Source organism: Schistocerca serialis, chromosome 4, assembly GCF_023864345.2.
Source record: "Schistocerca serialis cubense isolate TAMUIC-IGC-003099 chromosome 4, iqSchSeri2.2, whole genome shotgun sequence".
Lineage (NCBI taxonomy): Eukaryota > Metazoa > Arthropoda > Insecta > Orthoptera > Acrididae > Schistocerca > Schistocerca serialis.
Genome location: NC_064641.1, coordinates 285,148,672 through 285,164,343, shown reverse-complemented (window position 1 = coordinate 285,164,343; position 15,672 = coordinate 285,148,672). Strand labels below are relative to the sequence as shown.

At 42.0% G+C, this 15,672-nt stretch overlaps 1 protein-coding gene across 1 annotated transcript in view; it reads left to right on the top strand.

Annotated features, from left to right (window-relative positions):
• The window catches only part of LOC126473766 (uncharacterized), a 397,370-nt gene that overhangs the window by 62,415 nt on the left and 319,283 nt on the right, over positions 1-15,672 (top strand). Inside the window, exon 2 of the mRNA XM_050101025.1 lies at positions 5,299-5,442. Within this exon, the coding sequence (XP_049956982.1) occupies positions 5,323-5,442 (120 nt within the window). The 5' untranslated portion in view covers positions 5,299-5,322. The remainder of the gene's footprint in view (positions 1-5,298; positions 5,443-15,672) is intronic.

The window sequence follows — 15,672 nt, the reverse complement described above, 5'->3', positions numbered from 1 at the left end:
GGTACAACATGCAATGCGTAGTTTTCATGAGCAATAAAAAGGGCGGAGATGATGTTTATGTTGATCTCTATTCCAATTTTCTGTACATGTTCTGAATCTCTCAGAACCAAGGTGAAGCAAAACTTTTATTGATGTATGTATAAGTGTGGCATCATTTCGTCACATGACAATAGCCTATCACATCACTGTGGGATCCATTAAACTGCATGCATGTGTCTACAGGCCGCAAAGTGCACAACTAGTCCTGTGGGAAATTCGTGTAGGGCGACTTCCCGATGGAGTAAATAAACGATGAATAAGTCCATATGCTTTTGGTGCTGGGTGCATCCAATAACCAAGCTCCTCCTGCAGCTGGTACGTATGTTGCACTGCACCCTCGAAGGTGCGAGGCCGATAAGAATGTTTTGCGTCACCTGGAGTAACGCCTTCGTAAAACCGGCAATCTTCGCCCACAAGCAATGGGCAGAGGTCGTCCGAAGACTAGAAGTACTTCATAAACAGAGAACACGATTCTTGAAACCGTTCACCAATCACCTCGGTGGAGCGCCCGTGATATTGTAAGAGAGTTCCAGATATATCAAAAACTGGTTGTTGAATTGTTGTATGATGAAGAGTTGCATCCATAGCATTACACGTTAACTCAACGCCATCGGCCAGAAGACCGCGTCCGGCTCGTACAGTTTAGTGAATGGCTTTTGCACCAACCGGAAGATAGCGAACATTTTAAAACAACTTGATGTGGAATGACTACTCTAGCTTCACTCGTGAAGGTATTTTCAACTTCCGCAACGGCCATTATTGGTCGGAGCACAACCCACATTCACCCATGAACGTGAGTTTCGGGCACGCTTTGGCATAAACCTGTAGGCTCGAGTCGTGGGAAGAGTGCTTTTGGGCCCTTACGTATCGCCGGACAAGCTGAATGTGCCACTGTATCGCACATTTTTTGCAATACTTGGCTTGAGGCTCTAGAAAATGTTTCACTTTGCGACAGCTATGGTTTCAACATGATGATGCATCGCCACACTTTGGAATGAATGTTGGTAACGATTTAAAGGGAGCGTTTCCAGGGAAATGGATTGGTCGTGGAGGTCCAATGTTCTGTCCTCCACGTTCCCTGGACCTTCATCCACAAGATTTTTATTTGTGGGGACACTTAAAGGATCACGTTTATAGCAGTCCACCCGTTGAGATACAAGACGTAATAGCCCGGGTGCATGCCGATTCGGCAATTGTAGATGCAGGTGTGTTGCGTAGGGTGCAGGAAAGTATGATCTAGCGAATGGCGAAGTGTTTTAAAATGCAAAGTGGCCGCTCTGAACATCTTCTCTAAAGTGAACGTACTGACCCTGTGAAGGTAAGTTTGGACGTCACACCTAAGAATGGAATTACGTTGAGTAGCTCAATTTGCAATGTAGTGTAGCCTACCTATGATGTTTTTGTACTTCACTGAATACAAACGATGTTACTATATCCACTAATATTTTCTTTTGGCTTTATTAGTATCGTGAACAAAACAAAGTGGTCGGTCACGTCTGTAAGAAATTCATGTTATGTCTTAATTCTTAAATAAAGGTAAAAGTAACAGAAAGAAATACACAAGATACCGCATTGTGAAGATGTAAACTGGATACAGTTTATGCTTTAACTAAAAATAAAACGTTTCACGCGAACGCCACTCGAACATCGGCGAATCTGCATATCGTTCCCCACAGCGCTGTCTCGTCTCACTGAGCTAATGAGACAGCTATGGCACAGCGCAGAGTTCATGCTATCTGTTCCTTGGGACGATGCAAGCAGTTACAGCGTTGCCACAGCCTCGTTTTTTAAATCACATTTCTATTAAACCTATTGGAGGGACTAGATTTTATTAAGTACACTTTTGAGTTGAAATGAGATGAGGAATCGCATACTACTGCTAAGTGCGGCATTTTTTCTTCACCCTGTATATGTCGATGTATGTATGGAGACTGAGCGTTGAATGAAACTTTGCATCGAGGACAGGATTCAAACCCAGGTCTAGTGCTCACTAGGAGGGTCTGCTAATTCGAGGACATTAATTTACTATAGGAACAGCAAAGAACCTACCACACTTCACTGAGATACGCTTATGTTAGTTCTACTTCTGCCGATGGCTCTCCTCCTAGATAAGATGCTGCATCCTGCTTACCAATAAATCTTCGATCCACTCACAACTTTTTCTCGATACCCCACGTAATAGTAATTTTTAATAATTGTTGGTGTGGTAAGGTGTCAAATACTTTTCGGAAGTCAAAGGACTCTGTCATCTGCGGGACTGCCTTGTTCCATGTCTTTTAGTATGTCACGGGAGAAGAATGCAATTTTGGTTTCGCATGGATGATTGAAGTGATAGGGGTAAATCTTTCATTCACAGCATGCTCTTCGTGGATAGTCTTGTCTATAAGAGTAGAGACTGTATTTACCAAATACGGATGCCTCCAACAAAAGAAGTACAATTCTGGTCATTCTGGTCATATACGCCAGTTTTGACTCTAGATCTCCATCACACAATCTATGCGATGTTCTACATATTTGCCTTTATTTAAATATGATCTTGACACGCTCAACTGCCAGATTCCGGTCTTTTGTTGTAATACGTCAAGCTCGATGAGTGTTAACGTTAATTACAAATTTAGTCGTCTCGTTGAAGTTCAGTAGTCTGGTTATATCTGTATACGCGTATGTAACGAAGGATCCCAAATTCCATAAGAGGAGTGTACTGGATATGCTTTTCTATGTCCTTAGAACCAGGTCAATAAAACCTACAAGCTGCCTAGAAGTGCTTCAGTTTTTAGGGCGGAAATGTGGAAATTTTGGGAGCAATCAAGTTTGTATCTTTCACTTCCTTCTTAAAGATAGTGATCGTATCCATCTCCCAGAGTGTTCTTAAAAATATTCAACGCCGAAGATGGAATAAAACAACTAACCATTACATTTTGGATGCGGTACTGGAATATGTTCGCTATAGATGGAGAGTCCAGATACACATTCTGTTGTGGATGCATTCCCACGCTGGCATCCGCCATAATGGGGAAGTTGACGTCTTAACGAAACAAGCTGCATCTACAAAGACTGAAATTACCTTATACGTACTTCTTACGTGAAGTTAAGAGCCATGGAAGGCAGAAGTGGTGAGAGATGTGAAATGTGTCCCAAATAAACGGAAAATGGATACCATGCGGCATTATAACCTCAAATTTCTGGAAGATCGTGGTTTACAGGGAAACATTTGGACTGATCTACGATTTCCGCCATTGTTATATTCCGCTTTAACCATGCCCCGTTTGCTGCACAGTTGTGTAGAGTCAGTACTTATGGTTCCCCTGAATGTGAATGTGCTTCTGAGTCAGAAGCTAATGTAAACTACGCCGTGTTTCCGTGTCCGAAATTTGACAATTAACGATCGGAATATTTGAAGACTTTGGTGAGTATAGCTTACTCCCTCCGTCAATCAGCGTCTTCACTTTTGTTTTCTTAAGACATTCGCCTTTACAAAGTGACTGTGAATTTCACGAAGAGTATAAGGAAAAATCTGTAGGTTTTTATAGTACCCATACTTTAATTCAACTGTGTCTCTAACTATTAAATATAAAAAATGGTGTGAATTGAAAACATAAAAATGTCTAGTTTACTTGTCATATTATTTGTTCAGTTCTGCAAATATGCAGTTTATCAGTAGATTTATGTGTTCCACGTAAATATGTGTTTTCCATGGCTAAATACACTACTGGCCATTAAAATTCCTACACCAAGAAGAAATGCAGATGATAAACGGGTATTCATTGGACAAATATACTAGAACTGACAAGTGATTACATTTTCACGCAATTTGGGTGCATAGATCCTGAGAAATCAGTACCCAGAACAACCACCTCTGGCCGTAATAGCGGCCTTGATACGCCTGGGCATTGAGTCAAACAGAGCTTGGATGGCGTGTACAGGTACAGCTGCCCATGCTGCTTCAACACGATACCACAGTTCATCAAGAGTAGTGACTGGCGTATTGTGGCGAGCCAGTTGCTCGGCCACAATTGACGAGACGTTTTCAGTTGCTGAGAGATCTGGAGAATGTGCTGGCCAGGGCAGCAGTCGAACATTTTCTGTATTCAGAAAGGCCCCCACAGTAACCTGCAACATGCGGTCGTGTATTATCCTGCTGAAATGTAGGGTTTCGCAGGGATCGAATGAAGGGTAGAGCCACGGGTCGTAACACATCTGAAATGTAACGTCCACTGTTCAAAGTGCTGTCAATGCGAACAAGAGGTGACCGAGACGTGGAACCAATGGCGCTCCAGACCACCACGCCGTGTGATACGCCAGTATGGCGATGACGAATACACGCTTCCAATGTGCGTTCACCACGATGTCGCCAAACACGGATGCGGCCATCATGATGCTGTAAACAGAACCTGGATTCATCCGAAAAAATGGCGTTTTGCCATTCGTGCACCCAGGTTCGTCGTTGAGTACAACATCGCAGGCGCTCCTGCCTGTGATGCAGCGTCAAGGGTAACCGCAGCCATGGTCTCCGAGCTGATAGTCCCTTCTGCTGCAAACGTCGTCGAACTGTTCGTGCAGACGGTTGTTGTCTTGCAAACGTCCCCATCTGTTGACTCAAGGATCGAGAGGTGGCTGCACGATCCGTTACAGGCATGTGGATAAGATGCCTGTCATCTCGACTAGTAGTGATACGAGGCCGTTGGGATCCAGCAGGGCGTTCCGTATTACCCTCCTGATCCCACCGATTTCATATTCTGCTAACAGTCATTGGATCTCGACCAACGCGAGCAGCAATGTCGCGATAAGATAAACCGCAATCGCGATGGGCTACAATCCGACCTTTATCAAAGTCGGAAATGTGATGGTACGCATTTCTCTTCGTTACACGAAGCATCACAACAACGTTTCACCAGGCAACGCCGGTCAACTGCTGTTTGTGTATGAGAAATAGGTTGGAAACTTTCCTCACGTCAGCACGTAATAGGTGCCGCCACCGGCGCCAACCTTGGTAAATGCTCAGAAAAGCCAATCATTTGCATATCACAACATCTTCTTCCTGTCGGTTAAATTTCGCGTCTGTAGCACGTCATCTTCGTGGTGTAGAAATTTTAATGGCCAGTAGTGCAGAGTACAAACTCTGGAGACCAAATAACACAAAACAAGACAAAAAGGGTCGTGGAGTTGTGCTCCCGAATCTAGGTTGCGCAGTGGCCAGCGCGAAGCTGTTGGTGTGTAGAGGCGACGCAGCTGACGCGGCGCGTCCTGGTCTCGTTGCAGGAGCTGGACTCGCGCATCAGCTCGATGACGATCGCTGACGTGAGCCCACGCTTCGCCGTCAAGCGCATCATCCTGCTGTACGAGAACTCGCAGTTCCGAGAGGCGGCCAACTTCATCAACAGGCTCAGCCACTCCACGTTCAAGGTCAGTGTGCCACCGGCTTCCTGCTGCCTCGCTGCGCGTCCTGCGAATGTGGGCCTGGATGTCGAGGTGTGTGTGTGTGTGTGTGTGTGTGTGTGAGAGAGAGAGAGAGAGAGAGAGAGAGAGAGAGACGAGAACGGTAAGGCGGCGACGACGAGGAACCGGTTCCAGTAGCCGGCTCCTCTTTACTTCGATGGCACTGCCCGTTACACTGCTGAGACTCGTTTCAGATCTTGTTATACGTCTAAATCACAACTTTGTAGAGACTAACCAGTTACACTGCGTATTCCGACATATATCCTACCACCAAAAAATCCCGTCTGTTTTGTTTTGTCCGCCGTCTTGTTTTCCTAGTCTATAAACAGTGCCAGTGAAAGTTATAAAGAGCAGTTTTTCGCAGTGAAGATAATGGGGAAACCAGAAAAAAATCACAAACTGTAAAAAGAAAGCAGGTATATCGCAAAACATAAAAAAACAGGAAAACCACAGCAAGTGGTAACAAGAAAGGAGATAAAAGCTACTCTTGGCTCTTAAACTTCAGCGAAATATGTCTGAGTAGAGAACAAAAAGAAAAAAAAAAATATGTTTTGCTCAAGGCGGACTCCGTCCGAAAACAAATTTATTTTGTTTGCTCCTTGTTCATGACTCTACCCGTTGAAAAGTATCCGGACACCTGTTAGTTTACATTAATACCCTCCGCCTTTGTGACGGATTGAACTCTGCTGGTTACAGTTTCAGTGGGGAATCTGAATGTCTGTGGGCTATTGGTAGCCCATTCTTCCTCAAGAACTGAAGCAGGGAAAGTAGTAATGTCGGAATTGGGTTCTGGAGCGAAGACGACGTTCTAATTCATTCCCAAGTTGTACCATTGGATTCAGGTCGGCAACCTGGGCGGGTTGGTCCATTTCAAGAATATTTTTGTCTACAAACAGTTGCCTCACAGATGCTGAAAAATGACGAAGTGCGTCGTCAAGCTGTCATCATCTCCGAACTATTTCTGTGTTGTACGCAGCAAACAATGCTGTAACATGTGTTCATATTCGTCCGCATTCACCGTTTCCTTAAGACAATAAGGATACCACACCCTGGCCAGAAAACACCAACATACCGTAGTAGCACCTCCTCATCTACGTCTACATGTCTACTCTGAAATTCACACTTAAGGGCCTGCCGAAGGGTTCTTCGAACCGCCTTTAGACCATTTCTCAATCTTTCCGTTCTCTCCGTGGGAAAAATTAACGGTTAAATCTTTCTGTATGAGCTCGGATTTCTCTTCTTGTATTACGATGATCATTCTCCCTTTGCAACTTGGCGGCAATAAAATATTTTCGCATTCAGAGCAGGAAGTTGGTGAATGAAATTTCAGTCATCTTGCAGCAGCAAAAACCGCCTTTGTTTTAAAGATTGCCACCCAAATTCTCTTATCATATCCGTGACACTCTTTCCCCTATTTCACGACAATTTCATTATTGTAATTTTTTGACGTCCTCCGTCAATACTTTTTGGTAAGGATGCCACACTGAACAGCAGTATCCTAACAAAAGACGGACAAGCGTACTGTAAGCAGTCTCTTTAGTAGACCTGCTGTATCTTCTAAGACTTCTGCCAATAAAACGCAGACTTTGATTTGCCTTCCCCACAAAAATATCTATATGACTTGCTCAATTTAAATTGTCCGTACTTGTAATTCCTAAGTATTTCCTTCAACTGACAGCCCTAAAATTTGTGTAATTTATCGCGTGACTGAAGTTTAACGACTTTCTTTTCTTATTCACGTCGAAGACCTCATACTTTTCCTTATCCAGAGAGAATCGCCACTTTTCGCACCATACACATATAGGTTATTTTGCAATTAGTTTTGATCTTCTGCATCTTCATCATACTTCGCAAGCCACCTAATTCTGTGAGAAGGAGGGTAATTCTGATACCACTAACTGATCTCCCCTATCCTGATCCACACGCGAATGGCGCGTCGAAGCAACGACTGTTGGTAAACCTCTGTACGGCTCTAATTTCTCTAATTTTCTCATCGTGGTCATTAATGAGGTGAATGTGGGAGGAACTAATATGTTTCTGACGGTACCCGGAAGGTGCTCTTTCGAAATTTTAGTTGTAAACCTCTCCGTGATTCTCAGCGCCATTCTTGTACTGTCTGCCACCAAAGTTTGTTGAGTGTCTTTGCAACGCTCTCGAGCCGACCAAACGATTCCGCGACGAAACGCGTCGCTCTTCGTTGGATATTCTCTCTATCTCGTTTATCAGTCTTACCTGGTAACGGTCCCAGAGTAATGAAAAATAAGAATCGGTCGAACAAGCACCTTGTAAGCCACTTCTTTATATTTCCTTAAAATACTTCCTATGAGTCTAGCTGACATCTATTTTCTCTACTATTTGTAATATGTGGTGATTCCACTTAAGGTTGCTATGGATAGTTACTCCTAAATATATTACGGTAGCTACTGTTTCCAGCAATTTGTCATCAATAGTATAGTTACGCAACTGTTGATTTCTTTTCCTATATAAGCGCAATATGTCACATTTATTTACTCTCAGAGTCAACTGCCACAGCCTGCACCATTCATCAATCTTCTGTAGGTCATTCTGCGAATTGATACAGTTTTCTGCGTTGCTGTTTTCTTATAGGCAAACCGCATCATCTGCGAACAGTCTTAAAGAGCTTCCGACGCTTTCTACTAGATCATTTATATACATTGTAAACACTAACAATACTACTGCACTTTCTTGGGATACTTCAAAATTACCTTTACATCTGTCGATTTTGTTCCGTTAAGAGAGACGTGTCTGATTCTATCTGGGAGGAAGTCTTGAGTCATTCTCAAGTCTGGTCCGATGTGCGATAAGCTCTTACTTTTTTCATTAAACGGCAGTGCGGGACGGTGTCAAATGCCTTCATGAAGTCAAAGAACACCGCATCAACCCGGGCGCCGTTGTCTACAGCGCTATGAATCTCATGAAAGAACAAAGGGAGCTGAGTTTCGCAGGAGCTCTGCTTGCGGAATCAGTGTTGATATTTACAGAGGGGATTTTCGCTGTCTAAAAACGGCATAATCCCCGCCCACAAAACATTTTCCATGATTCTACAACAGACTGATGTCAGCGATATAGGGCTGTAATTGTGTGCATACGCCCCACGGTCCTTCTTGAAAACTGGAATGGCCTGCGTTTTTTTCCAATCGCTAATTACCTTTCGTTGCTCCAGTGACCTAGACAAACTGTTGATAGAAGGGCAGCAAGTTCTTTCGCATGATCTTTGTAGAATTTTATAGATATCTCATGTGGTCCTAATGCCTTCCCACTAACAAGCGATGTAGTTGGTTTTCCATTCCGCATTTGTTTATCTCAATATCTGCCCCTTCGAAGTTAGTACGATGATCGAAAGTAGGGACTGTGTTACGATCTTCCGAGGTGATTCGGAAGACCGAATTAAGTATTTCGGCCTTCTCTCTGTTATCTTCTGTTTCGGTGCCAGTATGGTCACCCAGTAAATGAATACAGCATTACGAACCGCTTACTGATTTTACAAAAGACCAAAACCTCTTGGAGTTCATACTCAGATTGGTTGCTAAAATATTGTTTCCAAAGTCACTGAATGCCACTCTTATACTCTCATTACTCTAATTTTCGCTCCGTACAGCTATTGTTCGTCTGCTTGGTTTTGACTTCTCTTTGTTTACGCAGCAGTTTTCTAGCACTGCTATTAAATCACGGTGGGTCTTTCTCAATCCTTAAGACCTTCCTTGGAACGTACTTGTCTAAGTCATACTGAACGATGCTTTTGAATTTTTTCCATTTGTGCACTACACCTACGTCATCAGAACTTAGTATTCAGATACTCCGCATCTGGTATCCTGTCACTGTTGCTAAGCAAAAATATTTTCATACTACTACGTTTCTCAACATTCTGGTAAAACCAGTAAACATAGTTGCTATCACAGCCTTATGATCACTGATATTTTCCTCTGTGTTAACTGATTCGATAAGTTCTGAGCTAATGCTGGGATATTTCCTTTGAAATGGCACCGCCGATTTCCTTTCCCAGCTTTGCGCAATTCGAGCTTGTGCTACGTCTCTAATGACCTCGATGTTGACGGGACATTAAATCCAGTCTTCCTTCCTTCCTTCAAGCTCAAGGCTGTTGGTTGTTTGGAGATCTAAGACGTTACCTTCACAAATTGGCTCTCTATCTGCTCAAAGTAATTTTCGGACAAGGCATTCAAAAAAATGTCTCACGATTCCCTGTCTGTGTCATCAGTTTTGATAGCATGATCCTCCCAAGCTGCACCTGACTAGTTTACTACACTGCAGAAGACAGCATCACCTGCAAGCAATCTAAGAGGGTTGCGCAGTTTGTCTCCTAAATCTTTTATATAGATTAGTAATAGCAGAGAGGCTATAACATTTACCTAGGGACGCCAGATACCTCTTCTGTTTTACTCGGTGATTTTGGGTCGGTTACTACGCACTGTAACATTTCTGACAGCAAATCACGAAACCAGTCGCACAACTGAAGTGATAGTCCACAGGAATGTAATCTGATTAGTAGTCTCTTGTGAGGAACAGTGTCAAAAACTTTCGGGAAATCTAGTAATAAGGAATCGATGTGAAATCCTCTGACGATAGCATTCATTACTTCGTGCGCATAAAGAGCTAGTTGCATTTCACAACAACGATATTTTCTGAATCCGTGCTGATTATATGTCAATAGATCGTTACCTTCGAGGTAATTTGTAATGTTTGAACAAATTATATGTCCCAAAATCCTACTACAAATCGACGCCGGTGATGTGGGTCTATAATTCATTGGATAACTTCTATCTCCTTTCTCCAGTATTTTTTTTTTTTTTAATTTGTGGTAAGTTCTTATGGGACCAAACTACTGAGGTCATCGGTCCCTAAGCTTACACAGTACTTAATCTAACTTAAACTAACTTACGTTAAGGACGACACACACACTCATGTACGATGGAGGACTCGAACCTCCGATAGGGGCAGTATTGGTGTTAACTGTGCAATTTTCCAGTCTTTTGATACGGATCTTTCGCCGAGAGGATGGTTGTTTGTGATTGCTAAGTGAAGGACCATTGTGTCAGAATTCTTTGAAAGAAACCTAATCGGTATACTATCTAGACCGGAGGTGATTTAAGCTGCTTCGCTACACCACGGATATCTACGTCTAAGTCACTCGTGTTAGCATCGCTCCTGATTCGAATTCCGGAATACACATACTTGACCTCTTTGGCGAACGAATTTCGGAAAACCGTATTCAGTAACTCCGCTTTAGTGGTGCTGTCATCAGTAATATTACCATTGGTATTGCGCAGTGAACGTATCGATCGTGTCTTGCCGTTGGTGTACTTTACATTCGACTATAATCTCTATAGATTGTGTGTCAGATATGGAGACAGAGTTTATTAAAAGCATTCGTTGCGGAAGCTATTGAAACCATCTCTCATTGACCTCCATGCTAAGTTTAGAGGTACAGTAAAACATATCCAATCTTGGAGATTTTGTGTTCTTTTAAATTTGACACGCTTTTATCGCCGCACTGCAGTAGCATACTCGCCTGTTTTGTGTAACATAGGGATTCAGAACACACTATTATTAATTTATTCGGTATAAGCCTCCCAATCGCCACAGATGCTATTTATTTGAGTGGCAGATAACGTTCTCCAGGCAAAAACCAAACCCAAGCCTTTCCTGCAGACTACCACAGGGTACAGCATGATTCATCACTCCAAATCAGTTGTGTCCGGTCTTCTACTGCCCAGTGACGTCGCTCTTCAGACCATTTCAGGCATTGCTTAGTATGGTCAGTGGCAATTTGTGGCTTAAGAGAATCTGCTTGTCCATCACACCCCATCCATTTTAACTCCCTACGTTCAGTCATTGTCCTAGCTGGACTGTTACTAACACTTCCTTGCGCTGTTTTCATATGATTTTTTTTTTTTTTTTTTTTTTTTTTTTTTTTTACAATCAGCCTCCTCAATGCTCGACGCTCTTCAGTTCGTGAGGTCTACCTGGTCACGATTTAGCTGTTGTTGTTCCTTCTCCTTTCCAGTTCACAATCACATCACAAACAGTGTCCTATGCACACTCATACTAGGCTGTTCACCCGAGATTTATTTCGTCATAAAATACGGCTGGAGAAATTGAAGAATCACACATCACCAACAGTCGACTTGCGCAGTTCTGAAAGGGTTCAGTTGTCCCTAATGTATTTGTTACTCAGGTGACAACTAATGACTTGTCCATGCTCGAAGTCACTGAGCTCTGCTCACCGATCCATTCTGATGTTACTCCTTCTCTAGTGACAGCACAACACTCTCCGCTTCCTTTTATGAGGGTGGTTTCGCCTGTCGTGACGTATAGTGGTCAGTTGCGCATTACATAGGAGTGTGATGATACTTTTGATTGTTTAGTGTATTTAAGATTGGACGTAGCGATTCTGACAGGAATGGATCCACAGTCTCGTTCTGAAGAGGATCATAGTTTCTTTCTCTCTGCATTTCCCTCTCCCCTGAACATAAACTGCCGTCAGGCAGACGTGTGGGAGATTCCAAGGTTTTAGTATTGCGAGGGGACTTCAAAAAAGTAAGAAAGAACAGAGATGTAGCAGGAGGATATCTAAAGTGTAAGACGGAGTAGAGCTGCAATAGAGTGTGGTAGAAGAGGTGGAGATGGCCGATGAGGGAGAAACAACAGATACTGCATTATATTTGGAGTTTAACAGAACATCGAAAAGGCTGTGATCATACATCTCATTATTTATCGACGATATAACTGCAACCAAAGTCAGTCGGAACTAGTGGTAGTATTTAACATGATTTCGATAACTATTAAACTTTTCGTCGTGTTTGCAGAATAATGATATCATCACAGTATCGAAGAAGACAAGTGTGCCGCGCGGGGTAGCCGCGCGATCTAAGGCGCCGCCGGCCGGAGTGACCGAGCCGTTCTAAGAGCTACAGTCTGGAACCGCGTGACCTCTACGGTCGCAGGTTTGAATCCTGCCTCGAGCATGGATGTGTGTGATGTCCATAGGTTAGTTAGGTTTAAGTAGTTCTAAGTTCTGGGGGACTGATGACCACAGCAGTTAAGTCCCAAAGTGCTCAGAGCCATTTGAACCATCTAAGGCGCCTTGTCACGGTCCGCGCGGCTCCCCTCGTCGGGAGTTCGAGTCCTTCCACGGGCAGTGGTGTGTGTGTTGTCCTTAGCATAAGTGTAAGCTTAGGGCCCCATGACCTCAGCAGTTTGGTCCCATAAGACTTTAGCACAAATTTCCAAGCCAAATGTGGATACATACGAAAAACTCACAATCAGTCCGAAATCTAATATTTTTAAGTGATGGCTAGAGTAATAGGTACACAGAAAAGCAAACAGTGTAATTTCGTGTCAGAAAACTTAAAAGTACCCTTGAACAATTCGTACATTTCTCCTAGCAACAGATAGGGCATTAATGAAAACTTTGGGTAGTTTTATCGCTTTTGACAAAGTAACGTGGCATACAGTGTTTGAAATAATGAACCACAGAGTAAAATTATTAAACTAGAACATCTAGAAAAACCTAGCGACTGCACTGAAACTGAAAGACCAAGAAAGCGAGTTTGTGTAAATGTGGTTATAAGGAAGGATTGCAAGCTATTGCCATTGTTCTTTAACTTTAATGTCGAAGTAGAACTGGCGAAAGTGAAATGAAATTTTAGATGGGTGTTAAAAGTACAAATGCCATTGATACCATCGATAACGCCTGGAGAACATACACTCATTCTGGATGACAGGAAGGAAGAACTAGAGCTTCTACTCAATGGAATGACTCCATAGTTCGTAAATTATATCGAATAAGGATAAGGAGAGGTAACACAAACATAATGCAGATACCACAAAATAGAACATCGACTCGCTCTTAAAAACTGGGGAAGAGGCAAGAACGGACGAAGTAAAAAGACTTTCCTTTTGAACTATCTCGCTAAAACTGTAATTTACCGAAACTGATGTAGTTAGGATAGTTTCGTAATTTGTCTGATTAAATTAAATAGCAAGATATGTTATGGCAGATAGCCATTTACAGAAATCTCTTCCCGAAAAAGACTAGCTTTATTTTCTTACCAAAATATCGAAATGTTCCAGAAATTGTTAACGCCTTTACTTACAACCCTCCAGTATATATGGAACATTTCAGAGTTCCCGTACAATTCTTACATACGTAAAATATACGATGACGTGGGTGACAAAAGAAAAATAGTTAAGAAATAAGTCAAATCACAATTAAACTCAAAGACAACGTCACAAAAAGAAGCAGCTTCACTTAAACAATAAGATAATTAACAACAGAGTGGCAAGATGCTAGATCGTTCGATCATCAGAGACAGCATAAAACAATTCAGAGGAAATTTCATAACGGCCGCTCGACAAAAAAAAATTATTTCTTAGGATGCTGACAATGTTGATTTTTTAAACAAAAAATACCATAATATTGTACTCTTTCTGCTATTTTGGCAGCTTATTTATTACTTAAAACATTAACTTATCGCAATGGCATGAGTACCCGCTTCCTTTGCTAATGTCTAGTCAGCTGCAGACATCGGAACAGGATGAGATCCCTAAGAAGCATTAGAGAGTTTTTAGTACATAAAAATTTCGTAGAGAAAAATCTGACTCGAACAGAGTCGCTGACCCGCAATTAATTATTACAGAGATATAACAAACTGATGAGCACATATTTACAGTCGTATTTGAAGTAGTACGCCGTTTAGGTAGTAAGCTGACACGGAAGCCAAAGCAGAAACAGGCTTAGTTAGCTATAAGAAAAATTTCTTTTAACCTGATCCATCTCAGTGTCACAAGAATTTTACAGTAACCAAACAAATGTACTGCTTTCAGTCGACTATACAATAAAGCAGAGATGTAAACACTGAGCACATCTTACGTTACTGCTTGATTAGGTCACTAAAATCAACAGATCACTTCTTGTAAAAATTATATTTGCTAACGCGTTTTATAGGATGTTCTGCTGATATTTTATTGGATAAATCCAGCGTCGGTCGTAAACATCGAAATCCTTTATTTTACAGATCGATTTCGCTTACTGTGTGACCATATTCAGTGCAAATTATTCGAACCTGGTAGGCCGATATCACAATAGCACAACATTTTCTATGAGGTGTAACATGTAGTGTGATGATTACTTCTAACAGTTATCTTACTATTACTTCATAAAATAATTTTTGAATTTACAGAGGAGGCTATTTTGTAACCTTAGCAGTCGACCTTAAAGTACGTTGTACCGCCAACTGCTAAGTTTAAAAGATAGGTTCTTCTGTAAATTTAAAAATTATTGTGTGCAGTAAAAGTGAAGATATCTTTTGGAAGTAATCATTGCGCTATATGTTACACTTCATAGAAAATGTTTTGCCATTATGATATGGGCCTACGAGGTTCGAACAATTTGCACTGAAGATGGTCACACAGTGACCGAAATCGATCTGTAAAATAAAGAATTTCAGTGTTTGCGGCGGATGCTGTCATTTATCCAAAAAACATATTGACAATAACATGGTCGTGCTGCACACGGTTTCCAGTGGAATTAGACATTAAGAAGTTCTGCTGATATGCTGCACCCTAAACACGCCAGGAAATTTAATTTTTAACACCAAAAGGTCTGTTGATTTTAGCGACATAATCAAGCAGTCGTACAAGACGTGCTCAGAGTTTACATAATGGTCGCAGGTTTCCTGCGCTACTCTGTGTCGCTACTACAGCAAGATGTACGCAAACACGATGTGCAGATATGGTCTAGTAGTGCCACGAAATATAAACGTTTTCTCATTATGTTCGCCATCCCTTTTAAGGAGAATATTACTAGCGGGCCCTTACCTCATAAATTATTCGACATTTATCGTTTTTATTTTATTTATTTACCTTTCGTTCTTTGCCACAAGTTTGGCGCTCGCAGGCCAATTTTCAACCATCATTCCTCTCATCAGACAGACCACTGTCATCGCTGGTCGCAGCCAAATAGAGATAAATGTGATGATACACGCAGAATAGACAGATTAATTCCAACAATAAACTAGAAATAGCAGCCAGTCACCATTAGTACTAATGTTTATTAAAACCAAGTAGCACCGTTAGCGGTTTTGAACAGACAGATTCATCGTTAGATGGATGTTCACGTTTAAAATTATACATGCTCTACATGTGAAGTTGGTTGAT